The sequence below is a fragment of the Enhydra lutris genome, unplaced genomic scaffold (assembly GCF_002288905.1).
Source record: "Enhydra lutris kenyoni isolate GAN:26980312 unplaced genomic scaffold, ASM228890v2 scaffoldscaffold14, whole genome shotgun sequence".
NCBI classification, from domain to species: domain Eukaryota; kingdom Metazoa; phylum Chordata; class Mammalia; order Carnivora; family Mustelidae; genus Enhydra; species Enhydra lutris.
Genome location: NW_019154098.1, coordinates 2,490,175 through 2,512,285, shown reverse-complemented (window position 1 = coordinate 2,512,285; position 22,111 = coordinate 2,490,175). Strand labels below are relative to the sequence as shown.

Genomic DNA, 22,111 nt, shown 5'->3' with positions numbered 1-22,111 from the left:
GGCCTCCCAGTATCTGGGGTGGACCTGAGCTCCAGTCCTGCCTGGCCCGGGAGAGTGAGAGGTGGGGACAGGTTCGCCCAGGCCACAGGCTGACGGGGGCCTGAGAAGTGGGGGACCCAGCCAGGAGCCCCAGACTGTGGACCACCCTGGAGCCGGAAGGGGGATGGACGGGGTAGGAAGGGCCGTCCGGATGGGCCTCCGTCCAGGCAAGGTCCTGATGGGGGCACTGAGGCAGCCGGAGGAGGAGGCCGTGTCTGAGGGGCTCCCCTCTCCCTGCCCAGGCCCTACCTCGGTGAGGATGAGGATGGCCGCCTTCCTCTCGCGCTCCTCCTTGCTCTGCAGGCTGGGCAGCAGCTGGCTGGTCACTGCCTTGATCTGTTGGCAGCGGTTCTGCACCATGGCCCTGGGGCGAGGGGAGGAGGGCAGGGGCAGGGCCTGGGTGTGGGGGTGAGGCCCGGAGTGTACCTGCCACCACAGCCGGGCCCAGCGGGGGCTGCGTCTGAGCAGGTGCCCATTGCTGGGAGTGTGGGATCCCCCTCTGTACCTCCTGGTCGCCCACTGGCTTCCAGGCCTGGGCTGGATGTGTGGGAGGCCGAGTGGCAGGCCCCCCGGTGGCCTCCGGCCGGGTGCGGCTAGCGGATGACCCCTATACCGGCAGGCTCTCGGTGCGGGGGCGCGTGTGAGCTCCTGGGGCTGCGCTCACGGGTGCACCCTGGTGGTCACCGCGGTCGGTACACGCAGCTTCCGGGACAGGTGGTGGCCTGGGCCAGGCCCTGCCCCTGCCTGGCCCCACTCCTACCTGGCGAGGAGACCCACGCCCTGCGGGTAGGTGTGGATGGTGGTGAAGAGCTTCCAGGCGTCCTGCAGCTCCAGGAACGCGAAGTCCTGCCAGTGCCCCGTGGTGGACAGCAGGCTTCTCAGTGCTTCCAGGGACGTGCTGCAGGGGGTTGGGGGGCGTGGTCACTGGGCCAGCCCTGCCCTGGGCAGGAGGGAGGCCTGGCATGGGTGGGAGCTGTGTTGGGGGAGGGGGCAGCAGGAGCACGTTCAGCCTCCGGGCCTGGGCTCTAGGTCAGTGGCTGGGGCCGGAGAGCAGAGGGCAACCCTTGAGGAGCGGGGGGCACTATGGGAGGCTGTGAGATTGGCCTGGGGCACAGGAGTGTGAGATGTGCCTGGAGCATCTCAGGGGACACCTGGTGGCGTCCGTGAAGGGCTTTCTGAGGCCGTAGCTCTGGGGACAGGGCCGGGGGTCCCATGTCACAGGGTATAGAGGGTCCCGGCTGAGGCTTGGGGGATGGTGCTGTTTAAATGTGGGGCTGAGAACCCGAAGAGGGTGCTGCAGGGAGGGAGGAGGAGGGCTGGGGTGTATGGCATCACGGAAGCCCGGGGAAGTGTCCACTTGCCTCCTGGACACCACGCAGGGGACATAGGCTCCTCTGGTCCCAGGCACGTGTGCACCCAGGAAAGGACGCCAGACACAAAGCAAGGCCTGACCACATGCTCGTCAGCTGCCAGAGGACTGAGGGCCCTGTCCTGGCCACACGGCCCCGCCGGGGCAGCTCGGTCCTTGGCTCCAAGCCTGCCTGATGTTCCGGTCACAGGCCCAGGGCTGCCCCCAGCTCTGCAGGCAGGACACAGGAATAGGGCTCCAGAACACAGGCCCCAGGATAGCAGGGCAGCCCCCCTCAGTGGCCTGTTCCCCCTTCCCGGTCACCCTGTGCTGGGTCACATCTGCCCAGCTTCCCGTGACAGGTCGAGTCGCCCGGGATGTGTGAGCAGGGTCCCAGGATGAGGCCGTCAGCTGGGACCAGGCACGATTCTGAGCTACACATAGGGTCAAGGGACAGAGTTCCACGGCATCAGAGTCCCTGGCGGCATCAACCCCAAATGTCACCCCGAGAGAGGCCCCTGAGAAGCAGCATTTTCCAGGGCACAGGCTTCAGCCAGAGTGACCACAGTTTCGGGAGAAGGGGACGTCAGGGCGCAGTAGCGCGCTGTCCCTTCCGTGTTGACCCTTGGAAGCTCCCGGAACATGGGCGCCCAGACCATCAGCGTGCAGGGTTGCCTTGCCCCAGCAACCACACCAGGGCTCCGGGAAGACGGCGTTCGGCTGACCTGGGCACTCTCGGGTGGATCGGCACGCCCAGTAGGACCCTGAAATCTGGAACCTCCTCCAGCCAGGACGCCTGGCGATGCCCAGACACACGTGTGGCCCGAGATCCACGCAGCCCCCAGACCGGCTGTCCATGGAGGCTCTTGAGCGCGAGCCTGGGTGTGCGGCTTCCAGGACTGCCCTCCCCAGCCTCTCCCAGCGACGCCTGCCCCAGGGACGGCCGGGCCGCCCTCCCCTCCCCCCACCTCCTCCTCCTGCTGCTAACTTCGCACAGTGATTCTGTGTTAGACGTTTCGAGGAACGGCCCCCTTGTTTTCCGCAGCAGCTGCGCCATTTTACTCCCTCACCATCATTCAGCGTGTGAGGGTCTCCTGTGTCGCCCACACCTGCCACCCTGACTGCGTGTAGGGACGAGCTGAGGGGAGTAGGGAGGGTGCAGGTGCGCGAAGCCTGGGTGGGTGCTGAGCCGGGCAAACCGGGCATCGTCCGTCTGACCTGCCGACGCCCCGAGGACAGGCCACTGCTGTCCCCAGCATTGCCGTGCAGAAAGGAGGCCCAGCCTGGAGTCCAGATGCGCTCTCAGGAGTGTCCACGGCCCCCTCTGGCCACCCATGGCCAGTGTTGATCAGCCCCTGCGACTCCCTCTGCACAGAGCCCTCCGTGGCTCCCCACTGTTCTGGTGTAGAGATGGACTCCGAGGCCTCTTTTCAGCTCCTTCTCTCATGTCCCCGTCCCCCTAAGGCTCCCTGCCCCCCACCCCCCCGCACTTCAACCATCAGTCGGGTCTCAGCTAGGATGCTTGGTCCTCAGGGACCACACGGCGGGGGCAGAGGGTGCTCCGGGTCATCCTCTGTGGAGGCGGTGACTCTCAGGGTTGTGTCGTCTGCTCATCTATCACCGGGCCGCCCCCGGCCCCCGTTTGCATTTCCACGGGGCTGTGAGCGCCCAGGCAAAGGGACCCGTCTCCGGTGATCAGTGTGGACTGGGGCGTAGTGAGCACCTGCCGGCGCTGAGTGCTGACCGTGGGGCACAGCAGCCCTCCACAGCTGACAAGGACGGCTGTCTGTCAGTCCTACTTTTCCTTTCCTCCAAGAGGTGTAGGGAGCATGGAGCATGGCTGAGGCCAGGGACCGAGGGATGGTGGGTCAGGAGAAGAGGCAGGTCTGGGCAGGGCTGCGGGGACGCCGGGGTGGTAAGAGAGGTCAGAGGCTGGGACAGGGTGCCATGTCGGCCCCTCCCTGCTCAGGAGTCTTTGCTCACCTCACTGGGGAGACACACCTCCCCGCAGATTCCAGGGTCGCCACTGGGCAAATGGACGAGATCCTGGGGCTGGGGTCATGCAATAGAAACTTTCGCCTTCACTGAGGCCTGGAGTGTTGGCCGCTTGTCTAGGGTAACTCATCAAGTTGGGTCCAGAACAGAGGCTGCCCAGGCCACCAACTCTCCTGACCCTCCCAGCCGTGCGGGCAGGGACCCACCCCCCCAACCGGACAGAGTGCTCATGGAGCAGGTTGGGACGGGGTCTTAGATCTCAGGTCCAGGCCTGGACAGCATATCAGTACTAATTGCTTATTGGTTCCTTGTCAAGTGCCCAAATCCAGGACTGTGAATAGTGTTTTAAATTAAAAAAATCTTTAAATTTAAAGCTTTAGGTTTATTTTTAAAGCTTTAAGTTTAAAAGACAAGGAATTAGGAGGCGAGAAGCAAAAAGGAAGTATGAGTCATTCTAGGGAGGTACTGAAAATTAACTTTAAATATGAGCTTCCTGGCAGCCAGGGCAAAAAGGAAAATATGTCGGTTGTACTTCTAAGCTGTCCAAAGGAGTGTCTGAAATAAGGAGAAATCGGATACTCCATGAGAATTAAAGAGAAATCAGATGCTCCATGAGAATTAAAGAGAGTCAGTCCGTGTTGGAGAAACTAAAGGAACGCCCCCTTTGTAGGGCAGGATGGACATTGCCTGGAGGAGGACCTGGCTGAGAACGGATGAAGCAGTTACTGTCTCTAGAGAAAGGGGCTCTGCTTGTCAAAGATGCAAAGGAAGGGGAGGGTCACCCAGGCAGGGCTGGCCAAGCTTTCACAGCCCCGCTGGGGGGAGGGGGGAGTGTCATGCCCAACCCCCACTGGCTGGTCCCAGAGGCCAGCCCAGCTCCACAGGATGCTGGGGACCTTGGAGCCCTAAGGGTGGTCTGAGCCTGCCTCAAGGCTCACTGGGCCGCCACCCAGAGTCCGGAGAGGGCCCTCCCCACATGGCCAGGGGCACCCACAAGACAGGAGGACTCTCAGCAGTGGGGGCCCAGATCCCTTCCTTGGCCTTGACCCCTAGATGGTGCCACAGCCTCAGGCACCAGAGCCGAGCCGGCAGGGACCCACCTGCATGACAATGCCTTCTGGGTCCTGGGGAGTGGCCGCCAACCTCACCACCACCCCAAGCGTCTGCTGGCATTGCTGCTGGCTGGCCTGCCCTTCCTTCGGGCCTCTGTGGTTTCCCTCTGGGCCAGATGGGGCCCAGTTCCTGTCCCTGCTCTGGGGGTGGTATGGGAGCCCAGGCTGGGCAATGAGAGCCCCACGCCATCCTGCGCCCAGGTGATGGCACAGAGGTAAGCATGTGATTGAAGACCGGCCTGTCAGAACCAACGGACTACGCCTGGGGTGAGAGTCTGTCCCTCAGTTGCTGGGACCATCCCTCCTCCCTGGACAGGACTCATTCAGAGAGAGGCCTGGCGGCTGAGGTCGGGGAGGGAGAGGGCGTGTCTGTTCAGCCTGTTGGAGCAAAAAGTTCCCAAGGTAGCCCAGTGAGACAGACGGACACCTGTGCTGTCTATGGGAACCCAGTGAGACAGACAGACGGACACCTGTGCTGTCTGTGGGAACCCAGTGAGACAGACAGACGGACACCTGTGCTATCTGTGGGAACCCAGTGAGACAGACAGACGGACACCTGTGCTGTCTATGGGAGCCCTGTGAGACAGACGGACACCTGTGCTCCCTGGGAGTTTCCATTCCACAGGGTGCAGGTAACCATTGTTAGGCAGTGCTGGCCTTGGGAAGGGAACAGCCGAGTGGGAGTAGCACCACCTGTTAGAGAAAGTTTGGAGAGACTCATAGGAGGTGAGGCTGTCTGGGGGAAGAGCGTTCCAGGAAGAGGGAGCAGGAAGTGCAAAGGCCCTGAGGCAGGAGCAGGCTGGGTTTAAGAAACAGGAAACCTCTGAGGTTGGAGCAGAAAGTGCGAGTGAGGGCTGTGTGGCAGGAAGTGAGGTCCTGGGGGCAACAGGGAGCTAGAGCGAGAGGGGCCTCTGGGCCACTGGAAGGATCTGGCTCTTTCTGATCTCTGTGGGGAGGGGCAGGGAAGCATGAGGCCACGGACATATCGTGAACAGGATCTGGGCTGCAGCGTGGAGGGCAGGCGAGTGAGCTTAGGGTTGGGGGGGAGGCCAGGGCAGGAGACTGGGAGGCTGGGCCCATGTGGGCAGCAGGGCTGGTGGGGAGCAGATGGACGAAGATGGCTCACTGCGGCTCCCTTCCAGCCCTCCTACGTAAGTTCTGGGAGAAGAACGTTTTATTAGCTTATTAAGGAAGATTCATGCCTTTTGCATGGTTGAGCTGAATAAAAAAGGAAATTTACGCACATTCAAATTCAGAAGCAATATGAGAAGAAATGACATTTTTTTTCCCGGGACGCGCCTTGGGGAGAGCTGTTAGAACTGACAAATTTCGTGAAGCACATCATAATACGAACACATGAAAAGAGTCGGACCCGTGGTTTTTAGAGACTAGCTTGTTGGATTTCTAACAATGTTACCTGGCGTGGAGGGAGGACAAGGCGGCCAGCCGGAACGGTGGCCGAGTGCAGCCCTCCTACGCGGGTCTCGTCCGCACTGCACGGGGTGGGGGTGGAGGGGCAGGGACCGCAGGGGTCCCGTCAGAGCAAAAGTGCACCAGGGTCAGAGCCATGCACAAGGGGACCCAGGTGGGACTCAGCAGTGGCCAGGGGGCCTCCCTGCCATTCCACACACTCTAGCTTCGCAGCTCATGGGTGTGCTGTGTGTCTCAGGGAAAGGCTCTGACCTTCTCTGAGCCTTGGTCTCCTTACGTGTGCAATGGGGCAACAACATTCGTCTCACAGAATTCCTGCAAGGACCACGTTCAGGGGTGGCGGCAAGGGCTGTCCCATGAAGTGTGCACATGCTCGCGGGTGTTTCTGTTGCCAGGCACCCCTCAGGGAGTGTGGAAACAGGCCCTACACCTGCCCCGGGTCCCTCCGCGCTGACGGCTGCGCTGGCCATGAGGGCGTTCGGGGGTTGAATCGTGTGCCCCGCAAAAGCTCTGTCCACGTCCTAAAACCCGTCTGTACCTGTGAATGTGACCTTATTTGGAAACAGGATCTTTGCAGCTGGAATCGAGTTAGGATGAGACCAGGAGGGTGGCCCTAAGCCAGTCACCGGTGTCCTTATACGAAAGGGAAACCGGGACAGAGACACGCAGGGGAGAACGGCAGGTGGGGAGGGAGGCAGAAGGGGAGGCAACGTCTGCAAGTCAGGGAACACCAGCAGAGGAGGAGGCCGGGAGTGTCCTCCCCTACAGGCTTCAGAGGGAGCGCGGCCCCGCTGCACCGTGTGCTTGGACTTGAGTCCTCAGAGCCGAGGCCGCAGGCGCGTGCCGCTGTTGGCCGCCGGGTGCTATGGCGCTGTCGGCCCCAGGAGGCTTGTACCCGTCTCGGCCCCCGTGCCTGCCTCGGGAGCCTGTGTCTGTCCTTACCTCTGCGGGCTGGGTGTGGTCGTCTCTGGGGCCTCCTGGCCGGGCGGGGGCCCCTCTGGCGGGTTCAGCTCCAAGACGTAGTGCAGCTGGGTGAGGAGGGCCAGCAGCAGCTCGGGGTGGGCCTCCCGCACCGCCTTCTTGAACTCCCGGGCGAACTGCAGTTCGTGCAGCGTGTTCATGGCCTGTCGGGACAGGAGTGTGTCTGGCCGGCCTCCCCTCCTGTCATAGCCTCCAGCACCAGGGCTGTATCTCTGAGATGTTCCTCCGGGGGCCTTGGCCCTCTCGGCTCCCTTCCTGGACCCACAGGAGGTCCTGGGCCCTCCCTCACAGCACGTCCCGGGTTGCCAGCCACCCCCACCCGCCCGCTCTGTCCGCCGTCCATCCGTGTCCAGACCGTGCTCTGGAACCCCGGTGGCAAGGCCGTGTGGTGTGCTTCCCGTGGGACAGCTGCACAGAGGTCTGTGACAAGGGACAGCGGGGGACAGATGGTCCCCGAAGGCAGAGCTACCGGGCAGCAGCCCCGAGGCTTCCTGTGCCCATCAGAGCACGCAGACCAGAATGTTCTTGGGGTGGGGGTCATCACTGGGCGGTCATGACAAGGGCAGGCCCAGGCTGGGGGCGTGGTGGGACACGGAGGAGGCTGCCCTGCTGAGCCCATGCTGCTGTGTGGTTTTTGACAGGAGGGGCCTGCGTCAGCGCGGGGCTGGGGGCTGCTCAGGGGAAGGGCCGAGGGCCGGGCTCGGAGACGGGGTGGGGGTGCCCTCTGCTTCCACGTTCAACCATCACGCACCTGTGCTCGTGTGGCAGTGTGTCTGGGGGCTCCAGGCGGGGAGGGGCTCTGGGCGGCTCTGGGCTGCTGCTCAGGGGCTTTTGGGCTGGGGGTGTGTAAGCCTGGGGGAAAACGAGGTCGTGCACTCACAGCCAACGAGCGCAGCCAGGGCTGATCCTTGGGCTGGGGGCTGCCGTTTCCGGCCCCTCCGGGCAGCGGCCGCTCCCGCAGCCAGTCCAGGAGCGTGGCCAATACCACGCGGCTCACGGGCTGCTCGGCCCCCAGGGCCCTCCACAAGCGGAAGGCATGGCTGCAGGCAAAGGGGGGTCATGAGGGCCACCCTGCTCGTGCTCAGCTGCCCCAGCAGACCTCCAGGGCCTCAGGAGCCAAGGGAGGAGGCTGGGCTGGATCCCCTGGGCGTGCGGAGCCCCTGGAGGGGAGGGGGGCACTGGAGGAGAGAATGGGCAGCAGGGACAGGTGTGTGTGCACAGAGCTTTACAGTGTCCTTGTGCTCATTTTGCAGATGGGGAAACTGAGGACTGATTGGGCCCTCCCTTGTGACCGGGGAGCTGGGGCTGGAGGCCAGGCCTGCCCAGTCCTGTGGCCTTTCCACTTGGTGCATGGACATGGGCCTGTGAGTCCTGGGGGGCAGAGGCTTTGGGGCTCCTGATGGCCCTCTGTTTTCTGTGCTAGGTGGTGGTCTTTGGGGCCGAGTGCTGGGTGGAAGGGGCTGGAGGAGCAGGGGGGTAGGGACCGGGAGGCCACAGTGGGGGCCTGGAGAAGCCCCCACCCCGGGTTTAGGACAGACACTGGGCTGGGGGTGCACAGCTGCTCTGCAACTGTAGATGGGGCCTCTGCTGTCGGAAGGACCCAGGCCCGAGTCCCTGCGGTGCCATCCCGGCTGTGAGGCAGTGGGCGGGTCTCTGGGGGCGAAGCCTGCGTCGAGAAGCCGAGGGGACATGCTTCTCCAGGAGCGAGGGCAACCAAGGGCCTGGGCGTCTCCTTTGTTCTGCTGGCATGTGGGTGCTGAGACCTGTCATGTGCGGGCAGCCAGCTTGGGAACAGAGCAGTGACAGAACCGGCAAAGTCCTCGTCTGTGTGGGAGTGACCCCTAGGGCTGGACTCAGCCAGCAAACAAGGTGTGTGGGACTAAGTGCACAAAGCAGAGGAGGGGAGGGGATCAGTGAAGGGGGGTGCTGGGAGGGGGACGGCAGGAGGGTGCATCTGGGCTGCGGTCAGGTTTTTTGTGGGACGGCTGGGAAGCCTTCACCCAGAAGGGACGTGAGCAAAGATCTGAGGCGGTAAGCAGGGAGCTGCGCTGCTCTGGGGTGGGGAGAACCTTCCGGCCCCGACACAGAGCCGATGCTGGTGTGCTCAGGGCCGGCAGGAAGGGCCGGGGATGGAGTGGAGAGAGTGGGGCTGGGAGAGGAGGACAGCGAGGGTGTGGGGCCAGGCCACAACCTTGTCGGCTACTGTGAAGTTTTTGCCTTGACTTTGAATGTCACGGGGCCACGGGACAGTCTGTAGCAGAGGAGAGACGCAGTCCAACTTATCTCTGAAGCCTCCCTCTGGCTGCTGGGACTCCGTGTGAGCCTGTGATGTCCTGACGGGCTGCGGGGACGGGGCAGCTGGAGCTGTAGGGCTCCCTGAGGGTAGGTCTGGGTGTGGAGAGGACAGTCCAGGTGGCCCAAGAGCTCTGGCTTGAAAAGCTGGGCAGATGGCATCGGCGTGGGGAAGCCCCCAGGAGGACAGTTTTACGGGGACGGCCAGCGGCGTGGCCCAGGTGTGTCCGGTGTGGAATGCCTGCCCGACATTCACGTGCTGCCGTCTGGCGGGGTGAACACTCGGGGTGGGGGGCAGGCGTCTGTATAGGGGATACTTAGAGCCGCGGGAATGGAGGTGGCCATGGGGAGAGGAGTGTAAGTGAGGGGAGCTCTGGGTCCCGAGCCCTGTGGCCCTGTCCTGAGAGACTGGAGACAGGAGGGACCGGCAGGAGGCAGAGCCGGGGCAGCTAGGAGCTGAGAGGGCAGCCCGGGAAGGACATGGAGGAACCCGAAATGCGTATCGCTGAGGACTAGGAGCTGGAGGGAAAGGCCCCGTACTGTACGGCTCTAAGTCTGCGACATTCTGGAAAAGGCGGAAGCGTGGAGGCAGGTAGAAGATCGGCGGCTGTGAGGGGTCAGGAGGGCAGAATGGATTTTGGGCAGTGGCGCTACTCTGGAGGACAGGCGAGTGGTGCATGGCCTGCGCCCCATCCGAGCCCGCGGGATGGATGGTTGGCGCCCGGCCGAGCCCCACCTCGCTGTGGGCTCTCGTTGATGACGACGCCGCAGAATGGTCCCCTGGCCGGAGCCAACACAGTGGCCTGCGCCGGGTGCTAGCAGGGGGGACAGTGGTGGGACGTGGCGTTCTGCTGATTCTTCTATGAACCACAACTGCTCCGAAAGAGAAAGCCTATTAATTCAAAATAGAAGGGCTGGGAAGAGACACTTGACACCTTACTAAGGAAAGAAAAGTGGGTGCTGCTGGGTTTATGTCCCGATGGACAGCCTGCCCCTCACCGGTTAGCACCGGGAGGAAGCGCCTCTCTGAGGACGACAGGCGACACCGCCCCCCACAGCACAATGGCGAAAACGAAGAACCACTTTAAGGAATGTGTTTAGCGGCAATAAAATGAAAAAGAAATGAAGGGGGGTGAGCGTGGGTGGAGGATGCGCAGGGGGCTGGGACCGGTGGCGCTCAGCCCTGTCCCCAGCTGGAGGGCATGACCGAGATCCCAGCTCTCGTGCGGGAGGCGGTCTCGCCGGCGTGGATTCCATTACTGAAAGGAGCCAGCGTGACACACTGTGGGTTGTACCTACACCGGCGGTGGGCAGCTGGGGGCTGACCCAGCAAAGTCACCCTCAAAGGGTAAATGAGAAACACGGGAGAAAAAGAAAGACAACTTGGCAAGCCAAGTGTAAGTCCATGTAGAAATTCGAGATGCGCAGGGCCGAGAGCCGCCGGGCCGGTGTCAAGGAGGATCAGGGGGGCCGTTCTGTATCAGGTGCTGAGAACCTAAGTGATGCTACAGGAATTAGGACCTTGGGTGTCAGCAGGGGGACAGGCGAGCAGAGCGCTGCTGAGCCCAGACACAGACCCCCACCCGCGGGCACTTGGCCGGCAGGCAGGGAGCCTCCCGAGCTCCGGGCCCGGGCTGGGCTTGTCACTAAAGGAGGCCGGCCACTACACAGAACAGGAGCCCGGCCTCACGTGCGCACCGTCTCACTTACGGGGCGGCCGGGACCTGAGTTCGAAAGGCAGTCAGTCAGCAGAACTTCTGTAAGATCCTGAGCGGGAAGAACCAGACCCGCGCTCCTTTTCATCGAAAGGCAGATTCAGGGAGTGAAAAGACAAGCCGCAGAGTGCTGCCAGGAGAGGCTTTCCACGCAATCGGGAGAGGCTTGTACTCAGAAGTTCCTGGGAGTGGGTGAGAAAAAGAGGGACGTCCCAGCAGAAGGATGGGTTGGGTCCTCGACGCACAGATCACCAAAGACAATACTCCAACGGCCAAGCGCTCAGCACCATGATTTCATTAGAAACGTGCGAACGAACGTCGCGACGCGATTTGTGCACCAGGCGGGTGACAGTTTAACGAGTGGTTAGAAAGTTGGGACTAAGTGTGGATGAAATGTGGAGTGAGGTCTCTCAAAAACATCCCGGCAGGAGCGTGAGGCGATGCGAGCCCTTTGGAAAACGATCTGATGGGTCCGTTAACGTTGGGTCCGTGCAGAACTCCAGGGCGTTTGCGTCCTGAACGCGCCCCCGGTGCGGACAGAACACGCCCCCGGATGCGCATGGGGGCACCTGGGAGCACGTGAGGGTGCGTTAGTCACAGACCCGAGCAGGCGACAACCCCAATGTGTGGCAGAAAGGGTGATCAGCTTTCACGAGGCTCTAAACGGCCACAAAAACGAATGAACTGCAGCCACAGGTAACATACCGGAATGAATTGTAGATGCACACTGTTGACGGGAAAAGCCACAGGACACAAGAAGACTGGCGGGGCACCTACCACCCCGCTCTGTTCATAGCGTTAGGGCACGCCACGTTGTTTCTAAGAATGCTTCCGACGTTTCCTAAGAAGCTTCAGGCGCTTCTGAGAAAGCAAAATTATTCCAGGTGGACGTCTACCTCCATCACAGAGGTGGGACCCCAAGAGCCGCTGGTTCTGTGTGAGGATGATAACCACCGACCTGGCCGTCTGCGGAGGGGAACAGCCAGGAGGTCTGCCGGCCTCCAACAGAGCACTGGGTGCAGGGAGGGACTGCTCCCGAGGGTCCGAATCACGAAACCCGATCTGGGTCTGAAGTCACACCACAGCGCGGCTCAAAGAAACCCCCGGGCACAGACTTGAATCGGACGTGGTCCCCGGGCTGGCAAGACGCCCACACAAGCCCAGGTTAAGGACCCTCAGCGTCAAGTGCATTCCCGTCCAGGGCAAACGTGCTTCTCGGGACGGGGGAGGAAGGTATAAACTCAGTGCAGGCCCAGGTGAACCGCAGACCCCGGGGCAGCTGAAGACAAGGCGGTCTCCAGGTTCCTCGCCCTTCAAGTAACCTTGAGAAACCACATGGAGCAAGAGGGAGGGAAAATTAAAATCGCACAGAGACTGTGACCTCAGAGGACACCTGAAGTTCGACATCACTGTAGGCAAACAAGAGAAGTGCCCATCGCTGCTGCCGCCAGGGGCTCTGGGGTCCAGGACGGGGAGGAGACCGCAGGACACAGGGGAAGGAAGCCAGAGGCAGGGCTCAGAATTGAACCCACTCACCTCCAGGAAGGCAAAGTCCATCCCAGGCCGACAAGAGGGAAACAGGAGAAAAGAAGGGCACTAACCACAGGAAAGGGGCTGACGGAGCTGGTGCCGTGGGAAGGGCAGCCTCCAAGACACACGGCTCTGGGGAGAAAAATACGGGAAAAGAACCAGGTGCCTTTGGAGAGTGGGCGGTGACAGGGACTATGTGGAGGAGGAAAACGGACGACCCTACAAGAGAGAAAAGAACCAAAAACCTCCAAAAACCCACCCCCCCAACTGGAGGACACATGACCTTTTCACCTGCCACCAAGATAGTCCACTAAATCCTCCAGACTTTGCTCGATGAACAGAAGAGGGTGCCATTGAACTTGAAATCCTGTAGAAGCCTCCACCAGTGTTTGATAGGAACAGGAACAGGAGTAACAGATCCACTGAGTTATTGCAAAACAAAACAAAATGAAATGAAATGAAAAAAATCAAAAATAGAAAAAAATAACCAGCGCCCAACCAACAAGGAAGGGTTCCCCTCCGAAGCAGACCCCGTGCAGACAGCACTCCTCAGACTCCAGCGAGCACCCAGACACAGGAACAGCCACCTTGAGTTATAACTTCCAAAAAGAAAACCACCACCACCACCACACCTCAGTAAAGAAAGGAACAGAGGATTGGCTGAGTTCGGGAAAAAGGTGGAAGAAAGGACGAAATTATCTCCGAAGTGGAAAAAACGCAAGATGTCCAAGAGGGATGATAAGAAGTCAGCTAAGGGGCATCGAGGGAAAGCAGGAAGCCGGCACGAAAGACGTGAAAAGGATCAGAGAGGAGGTGCTGGAGATGGAGGACGGGATCGCCTAGCAGCTTGGAAGGGCGAGCTTGTCAGGGGAATGGAGCACGTGTTTCAAGCTATCACCCAGAGAACATTCCAGAAACGACAACCAAAGGCCTAGTCTACACATTCGAAGGACCCACTAGGTCCTTGGGAGAATGAACACAGAATGGTCAACGCTGAGGCCCCTCTTAATAAAATTGTTCAGTTCCAGAGGTGGGCGGACACCCTGCAAGGTGTCCCGGAAGCAAGACCTCTTTCGAAGGCAGGCGTCTTGATAAAGGAAAAAGAAACCACGATAGGTAGACATTTCAGTAACAAAGCAAGGCGACCGCAGAGCAGCACTTGAAAAATACTCAATAAAAGCAAGTGTGAACCGAGCCTTTTATGCCCAGCCGAGTTGTCCTTCAAGCACACGGGAGCCCTCGAGAGCTGTCTGTTGGAGGCGGGTCTGGTCCAGCGCGGAGAGGGCTAGAAGCTCCCGCAGAGAATACACGGCGAGAGCTTAGATGATAGAACAAGGGCCGAGGGCATTAAAATGGGTCGGGAGCACGAACATAGGGACTATTGCAAAAATACGTCTTCTTTAATTAAAAACATTAAGGATCCAAGAATACACGCCCCGTAGAAGAGGAGAGCAGTAGAGCACACCCACAGCACGTACGCAACTGTGGGATGTTGGGCAGAGTGGAGACGCCACACACCCATCGCGTGGATAAGTGGGAAGGAAGGGTTGGGCTCGCTCATTAGAAGGAAGGGACTAGCGGTTCAGAGCACACATCAAAGCCGGGCTCTGTGCTGGGTGTGAGATGACACACACTGGGCAAGAGGGGAAAACGGGGAAGCAGACAGGCTTCCGCTGTCCTGGTAGCAGACAAGGTGGAATTCGGGCCCGGGGAGCATTACACGCAACAAGGTGGGGCACTTTTCTTTTCTTTTTTTTTTTTTTTTTTAAAGATTTTGTTTATTTATTTGTCAGAGAGAGAGAGAGAGCAAGCACAGGCAGACAGAATGGCAGGCAGAGGCAGAGGGAGAAGCAGGCTCCCTGCCGAGCAAGGAGCCCGATGTGGGACTCGATCCAGGACGCTGGGATCATGACCTGAGCTGAAGGCAGCTGCTTAACCAACTGAGCCACCCAGGCGTCCCGGTGGGGCACTTTTCTATGCCGGAAGCCGCAATTCCTAAGGAAGGTATACATTTGCATAAAGAACGTGACGGCCACGCAGGACGTAAAACCTGCAGGACGTGGAAGCGTTTGTGGGCAGAATGTGTCGGTCGTGGCTTTAGTGTGCCGTTCTCAGTACAAGACAGAACAGAGTGGACATTGCGAAATCAGGGAACATCACGGTCCCTCAGGCGCGCCTGTGGACACACACTTGGAACCACACGACGGAGAAGATACAGCCTCTTCTCATGTGCTGGTAGAACCCTCATGACAGCTGTTCCAAAGGTCGGCAAATCCCAGAAAGCAGAAACATGACAGTGGCCTTCTCTGATCCCAGTGCACAAACAAACAAACCAACCCCAAAAACAAACAAAACAAAAAACAACTAGAAATTACAGAAGCAAAAGGGCCCTCCCATATGGAAATCAGAAATCTTTCTGGAAACGAGTCTTGGGGGCTGGGAGCTCACGGGACTTCTCTTCTGGGGGCTTCCGATTTTTCAGTAGAATGGGAGCGAGGTTGGCGGCAGGGAGGTGTGGGGCTGGGAATTCAAAATGGGGAGTTTAACTGAGGGAGGTTTTGCAGGCTGAGTGTGACAGAGGGGACGAGGGACTTGGGTATGTCCAGGAAGTAATTAATGTTGGTAAGGAGGGGGGTGAGGATGGGGGAGGGATGTGAGGAGGTGGGTGGATAGTGGACCGGAGGCTGTGGAGGGCAGAGGCTCACAGGGGTACCAGAGGAGGTGGCCTGTAAGGGGGTGCTGGGGGGTGGTGGACAGAGATGCCCCAGATTGGAGGTGTCCGAGCCAAGAGGCTGACCATGGGAGTGGGCGGCCGAGGCAGGAGGGAGGACAGGATCAGTGGGAGAGAGGGGATCCAGGCATTGAGACGTTGGGCTGAGAGAAAGCCCCAGGATTCAGACGGGGGGTGAGTAAGACCGCGTCCACAATCAGGAGTGACCCTGCAAGGACCCAGGCATGACAGAACGCAGGTGCCTGGCGGGTGTGCAGCTGGGGGTAGAGACTGAACCCCTGGGGTTCAGAGCTGGGATTCGTCCTGAGAAAGCCAGCCCCGCCCAAAAGGGCTGTGTGGACACTGGAGGCGGGGGAGGGAGGAGAGGTCCTTGGAGGAACAGGAAGGAGGGCAACACTTTGGTGTTGGCTGGGGTCTTGCCCGGGGCACCTCAGGTCCCAGGCACTCTCACGGTGAGGTGATGGGAATGAGGCTGGGACGGAGGAAGAACGGGGAGCAGCTCCTCCCCAGGGCCTGGCTCGGGAGACCCGCAGTCCGTGAATGGGGCGTGGGCTCCTTCCCTGTGCCCAGACCTGCGGGGGTCCCCATGGGCTGGAAGGGGGCCGGCAGGAGGGCAGAGGTGGAAGCCCCGCCCCCTGCCTGGGGGAGGCGGAGGGTGGGCCATGGGGTCAGTGGGGAGGGTGGGGCTGGGCACCTGTCCAGGGGTATGGAGAAGTCCAGGAAGGTGGCCACCAGCTCCGGCGTGTGGCTCCGGGCTAGCAGGGTGACGGCGTGCAGGACGTCTTCCTTGGCCTGGGGGATGCGGATGGAGCACAGCTGCAAGTGGATGGCCCGGCCCAGGTTGGCAACCTGCAGGGAGGCAGAACACAGGGGAGAGGGCTGGTCTGAGGGGGGAGGCCAGGCCCCGCCCCAGAAGTCTGAGGGAGGCACTTTTCCACCCTGGAGTCCCAGGCTAAGCGGGGAGAGGCCCCACTGCCTTTCGCAGGGCATGTGAGGCCCCCCGGCTCTGTCCGAACACTGCCCAGGGCCTGGGAGGCTCAGACACACCCACCTCGACATCTCCCGAGAACAGCACTTGGGCACACGCTGTCCTGGAAGGTGTCCCCCCACCTCCCCGAGCCACTGCTGGTCTCTCCTGCTGCCTGGGTCCAGTGTCCCCTACCTGGGGCTTCCTTATCTGCAGGACTTGGATCCATCATCCTGTTTCTGGGGGGGGCACCCCCACCCCACCGGGGGCACTTCGTGGCCTTTGCATTTCCTATGCTGTCCAGTCCTTCCCTGTGTCTGTCCTTCCGTCAGACTGAGAACTTCTGGGAGCGTGTGTGCCTCCTCCTCCCCCATGTGCTCCCCCAAAGCCTGGCACAGCAGCTTTGTCTGTGCATGCGGGCCCCAGGACTCCGCAAACACCCCTCGGGGCCCCAGCACACCTGCTTGGGCCATCCATCCATCCATTCGTTCATTCGCGGGACCTGTCTGGGTGGGGTCTGTGTCTCCTGCATCAGGCCCGAGTCCCAGGGTGCCGACTACTGGGCGTCCGTCCCTCTGCCCCCAGACCTGTCCTGCCCCACCCTCAGCGGGTGCCCCAGCCCCTCACGGTCTCCAGGTTGGCCCCGTGCTCCTTGATGGTGGTGAGCAGCACGTCGGCGGCTGCCTGAACGCGGAAGGGGCTGGTGGAGCCCAGGCCTTCGATGGCTGTCCAGATGAGGTCGGTCAGCTCTGCCATCGTGAGATGCTTCATGACCTCCTGCAACAGCGGCGGAGGGGGCAGCTGTCACTGCGGGTCGCATGTGCCCAGCTGTCTGTCTCCTGCCATCTCTTTTCCCCTTCTCCTTGGCCTCAGGCTGCCCAGGTCTCTGAGCACGTCCAGACGTCTGAGCCCCTCTCCTCCAAAACCCCCAGACATGTACCCATTTTGCAGGCTGGCTGCCTGCACATCTCTCTGAGGCTTGGGAAGGGAGAGCGTGATGCCCGTCGTGGTGCCGAGGAACAGCTTCCTTCCTCACTCGGACCCCAGTGCTTGTCCTGGGGCCTGCGTGGCCTGGCCAGCCTCCTTTCCTCCCCTCCTCTGCCCTGTCCTCACCTCCTGGACTTCCTCACCTGCTGGCCTCCGCCCAGCTGGGTGCTCCCCATGCCAGGCCCTAGTCCTCCTTACAGCATTTGAATCAGGAGCCATTGAGCTTCAGAGTTGGGAAGGGTCTTCATGGTCACCCGGAACAACAATCCCCAGACCCAGACCCATGCGCACCCTCACCACAGCAGAGGCCGGGTCCAGAGCCCAGGCTCCTGTGCTGCGGTAGGACCTCCCCAAGAGCCCGACTGCTCTCTGCCCATGTTCTCCCAGGATCAGCTCTGAATCCAGACTGTGAGCCACTCAGGGGAATGACGGGGGGCTCGGGGAAATGCAATGTGGTGGGTGAGACCCCTGCTCCATAGCCACTGACCACAGTCTTTGAGAGTGGGGGCTGGGCCAGCCGGGGGCTGCCCCGGTAGAACCTTCTGGAAAGACTTAGAGCATTGTTGCCCACTATGGTAGCCACCAGCCACATGTAGCTTCTTAAATGTAAATGTGATTAAGTAAAATTCACTATCTCAGTTCCTCCATAGCACTGGCCACATTACAAGTGCCCGGTAGACACATGTAGCCAGTGGCTACCTGGGAAGTGCAGACAGACACTTCCATCCTCCTAGAAAGTTCTATCGGAAGGCTCTGACTCAGAACATCTGATAATCAGAGGAAGACAGAAGGCTGGCGGCCGGGATCCTAATAGAAATGTATAAGGTCCGCAAGGATGTTAAGGGTGGTAATGTTTCTTGGCATGTTAGGGTATTTGTTGAACTATTTGAAACTCTGTTAGGATGTTTATACTTACATTAGATAGAAAAATTAGTATTAAATAATGCTTGAATATTTATTAGGATAATTATTCTAAAATTTTGGTAAATGTTTGTGAGACTATTAGGATTAGTTGTTGGTTAGAATGTTCAAAGTGATTTTCGTGGAATATTTGTAGTTCATAACAACTTTAAAAAATATTAAGTGATTATAAATCTGGTTGGAACACTTGTTAGGAGATTACATTTAAAATTGGTTTCTAAAATGTTGAATTTTGGTTAAAGTTTTAGCACTGAGAAAGTGAAGAGATGCAACTTGGAATGGTGCTTAGAGTCTCCGAATCCCAGAATACTGCAATCTCAAGATTGGCAAATACCTGGGAGATGTCTTACTTTAGCCCAGGACATGAATACATGTGGAGTGGTGGTGGCAGTAATGGTAGAGATGGTGGTGATGGTGATGGTGGGTGACGATGGTGGTGATGGAGATGGCGGTAGTGGTGGTGATTGCAATGGCAATGGTGATGGTGATGGCGATGGTGATGGCAGTAGTGGTGGTAGCGGTGGTGGTGATGGTGGTGGTGGTGGTAATGGTGGTAATGAAGATGTAGTGTACCTAAGATCACAGAGGGAATCAAGGACAGACCTGGGGACAGATTCCAGGTCAGTTCTCCATTCCAAACCTTCCTGGATCCACTAACCCTTGATCAGCAGGCCCTCTCATCCTCTCTCCTCTCTGTGCTCCTGTCCGTCCCTGTGTCTTGTCCAAGGAGAGAGAGCCAGAGCTGAACGTCCACTCCCTGTGTGGTGGGACAGGGCAGGACACAGATGGCCTACTCAGCCTTTCTGAGAGCCTGAGTGTTTAGTACAGAAAATCTAAAGCCCTGAGGCCTCTTCACCACTGGCTCCCTCTGAGCTGGTAGCCAGGGAACCCTCCTGCCCTGCCCCACCTCTGCCCCCAGCCCAGGTTCTTCGGCGTAAACGGAAGTCAAGCTAGGCTTACTTGGTGTATACAATATCGATACATCAATACTTGATGTATTGGCCCCAGGGCTTTGGATTTTCCATACTCAACCTCTAATCGACTGCAACCCTGATGGCTCACTGTGGTTGCAGAGAACACTGGAGTCAGCCAGGACTGGATTCAGACCTTGCTGGGGCTCCGACCGGCTGTCACCACTGCTTCCTCATCTGGTTTGATCTGGTTTAACTTAGTGGGTGTTTTTTTTTTTTTTTTTAAAGATTTTATTTATCCATTTGACAGACAGAGATCACAAGTAGGCAGAGAGACAGGCAGAGAGAGAGAGAGGAGAAAGCAGGCTCCCTGCAGAGCAGAGAGCCCGATGTGGGGCTCGATCCCAGGACCCTGGGATCATGACCTGAGCCGAAGGCAGAGGCTTTAACCCACTGAGCCACCCAGGCGCCCCTTAGTGGGTGTTTATTAAAGGCTGTCTCTACCACCAGGCCCAGCACTGGGTCCTGGCACGACCCTGCTTCTGGCCTGGAGGGCTCAAGGTCTAATAGGGGAGACTGACCAGTGTGCCACATACAGGGGTCTTCACTAGTTACGGGCTCAACACCAACACTGCGCCACAAAGTCACTATGTCAGAGCCATCATGAACTGGCCCTTCAGAACACGAGGCTCCACAAAACACGGCTCGTCCGGTCAACACCAGCGTCCAGCCCACACGCTGGGTCCCAGCCTCGCTCATGTTCAGAGGAGAACACAAGTCACATTGGGCACAGAATGTCACAAATTTCCAGGATCTCACTGGGGTGATGGAAGGGATATCGGGGAACTCCTGGGCTCCCCCTGGCGGCTGACCAAGGAAGAGCTGGCTGAGGTAGACCAGATGACAGGGCAAGGGAAGCCATGTTCCACCTCTACAGGAGGAGGGCCTGGCTTTCAGAGTAAGAGAGGACCCTGGGAAATGAGGCATGTGGGGATATTTCCAGAGAGTGCTCCTCCTGCAAAAAGCAGACTCAGGGCAGGACGTTGTATGGTGTCTCAGAGAACACCTGCCATGGGAGCCTCCTGAAAGCACCGTTTTACTGGGTGCTTGTGCTGGCCAGGGGTTCACAGCACCATTTTACAGAAGAAGACAGAGGCTCAGACAGGAGAAGAGACTTGTCTAGGTCAGAGCCAGGAGGGACAGAGCTGGGACTCAAGCCCAGGCCGCTGACCTCAGGGTCTGTCTCTGACCCCTCCCTCCCATTCTCCTTCTCCCAAGTCCTCAATCCCACGCCAAGGGCCAGGGACTCCTCCAAGCGCTCTAAGTGAATCACCAGCGTTAAAGGTGAGATCCCAGCGTTGGTTGTAATACTCACACCCGGCCCAGGCTCTGACCCCCTAGGTCTAGCGAGACCAAACCAACAGCTGGAAGCCCTGTCAGAGGGTATGGTGTTGGGGGTCAGAGCAGAGCGTGGCCGCACCTCCCCACCCAGATCTGCCACCCTTCTAAGGGCTTTGACCTTGATGACTTGGGAGCTGCCAAGCTGGAGGACGCCGTCCTTCGGGAACACCGGCTCCTGAGAGGCCGGCGGAGCTGTCTTCTGGTCTCCGCTGCTCCAGACAGGAGTCCCATTCCCATGGGCCTGAGAAAGCTGCTCCGGGGTCTGCACCTCCACCTTCCGAGTTTCCGTCGCTGGCCAGGGGTGGGCGTGGGACAGGGTGAGGGCCGGGCAAAGGTAGGCTTGGGGTCTAGGAGGGGACAGGAGGGGTCAGGACAGGGTCACTGGTAGTCAGGGTCAGGCCTGTGCTCATCTAGGGATGGGAGTCTGAGTGAGCCTGGGATGGGGGACATCACAGGGCTATGGCTGGGATTAGAGGTGGGTTTCGGGGCAGATCAGGGGTAGGGTGCATTTAGGAGTGTGGGTGTGGTCCCAGCTGAGGCCGTGGTTGGGGTGGCAGCGGGTCACACTGTGGTGCCCTCAGAGGCTCACCTCTCTGGCACCTCAGGAGCTGGTAGAGGTGGCCCACTCCTTCCAGGCTGGAGTGCTGGGTGGCCCTGTCCGGGTCCTGGCACAAAATCCCCAACACGCACACCAGCTGCCCAATCCGCTTGAAGTCCTCTTTTGGCTGTGGTGAGAACATGGGAACCAGTGACTTCAGACCCTCCCGTGAGTCTCTGTCCTGCTGCGCACTCACCCCAGCAAGGCCGGCATCAGATATCCTCCGACTGTGTGGCCGGGCTGGGGCTCGGCTCTCAGGACCCCTAGCCCAGGCTCTGCCCACCCGGCCCAGCCACTACAGTCAGCAGCCCAGGGCACACCGGGCAACACATAAGGGGTTGCCCCAAACTCAGAAATCAAGAGGAATCCTATTTTAATGCAACGGCCCTGACCTGGGGCTGGGGCAGGGGAGCACCTCCTCTGACTCCCAGGGTATCCCTCTGAGGAGGACTTGTTTCCTCCCTTTTCATGGGCGAGAAATGGAGGCTCAGGGTGTGAAAGATGCTGCCGGAGGCTTCATGGGGTGTTGCCAGGAGCCCAGCCTCCTGGGTCAGGGGTCCCGGCATCAGGGTTCAGAGCCCAGCCGTGCGGACTGGGTAGGGAGCCCCAATTCCTGCCCCAGCTTGTGCCCTCCAACATGGCCATGTTGTAGGGCATTCCAGGATCCACCCATCCTGGCGGCAGAAGTCTAGGGGGCCTTGAGCTCCACGAGCCTGTCAGCCTCCGGGAGGAGGACGGCTTGGCTGGGGCCCCAGAGCGGGTGTGGGATGGGGGGCCAGAAGGCTGGATACTCACATCCAGGTAGGGGTTTTGGCTCAGGAATCTGAGAAGGGCCATGCAGCTGTGCATAGCCCGCTGCCGCTCGTGTGCCTTCTCCGACGCCAGCCAGAGGTACAGGTGCTGCGGGTGGGCAGGGGAGGGGAGGGGGTGCTGCAGCCGCGCACCCCGGCACCGGCCAGCTCCACGGGGCCAGCCCGACCTCAGCCCAGCGCTCGGGGCTTGGCTCAGGCCCGGTCCCCTTGGCCTCGGCCGCTGGCAATTAAGGCTCCGCTCCGCCCAGAGTCAGGCCCCGCCCCGCCCAGCAGGCCTCGCCCCGCCCAGCAGGCCTCGCCCCGCCCAGCAGGCCTCGCCCCGCCCAGCAGGCCTCGCCCC

General features: G+C 59.9%; 1 protein-coding gene across 1 annotated transcript in view; it reads right to left on the bottom strand.

Moving 5' to 3' along the window:
• The window catches only part of LOC111146795 (maestro heat like repeat family member 5), a 66,122-nt gene that overhangs the window by 7,450 nt on the left and 36,561 nt on the right, over window positions 1-22,111 (bottom strand). The window contains exons 15-23 of the mRNA XM_022502478.1: window positions 21,755-21,859; window positions 20,951-21,086; window positions 20,480-20,652; window positions 16,769-16,918; window positions 15,869-16,023; window positions 7,787-7,946; window positions 6,868-7,049; window positions 800-943; window positions 289-403 (exon numbers count right to left, since the gene is read on the bottom strand). Coding sequence (XP_022358186.1) covers window positions 289-403; window positions 800-943; window positions 6,868-7,049; window positions 7,787-7,946; window positions 15,869-16,023; window positions 16,769-16,918; window positions 20,480-20,652; window positions 20,951-21,086; window positions 21,755-21,859 — 1,320 coding nt within the window. The remainder of the gene's footprint in view (window positions 1-288; window positions 404-799; window positions 944-6,867; window positions 7,050-7,786; window positions 7,947-15,868; window positions 16,024-16,768; window positions 16,919-20,479; window positions 20,653-20,950; window positions 21,087-21,754; window positions 21,860-22,111) is intronic.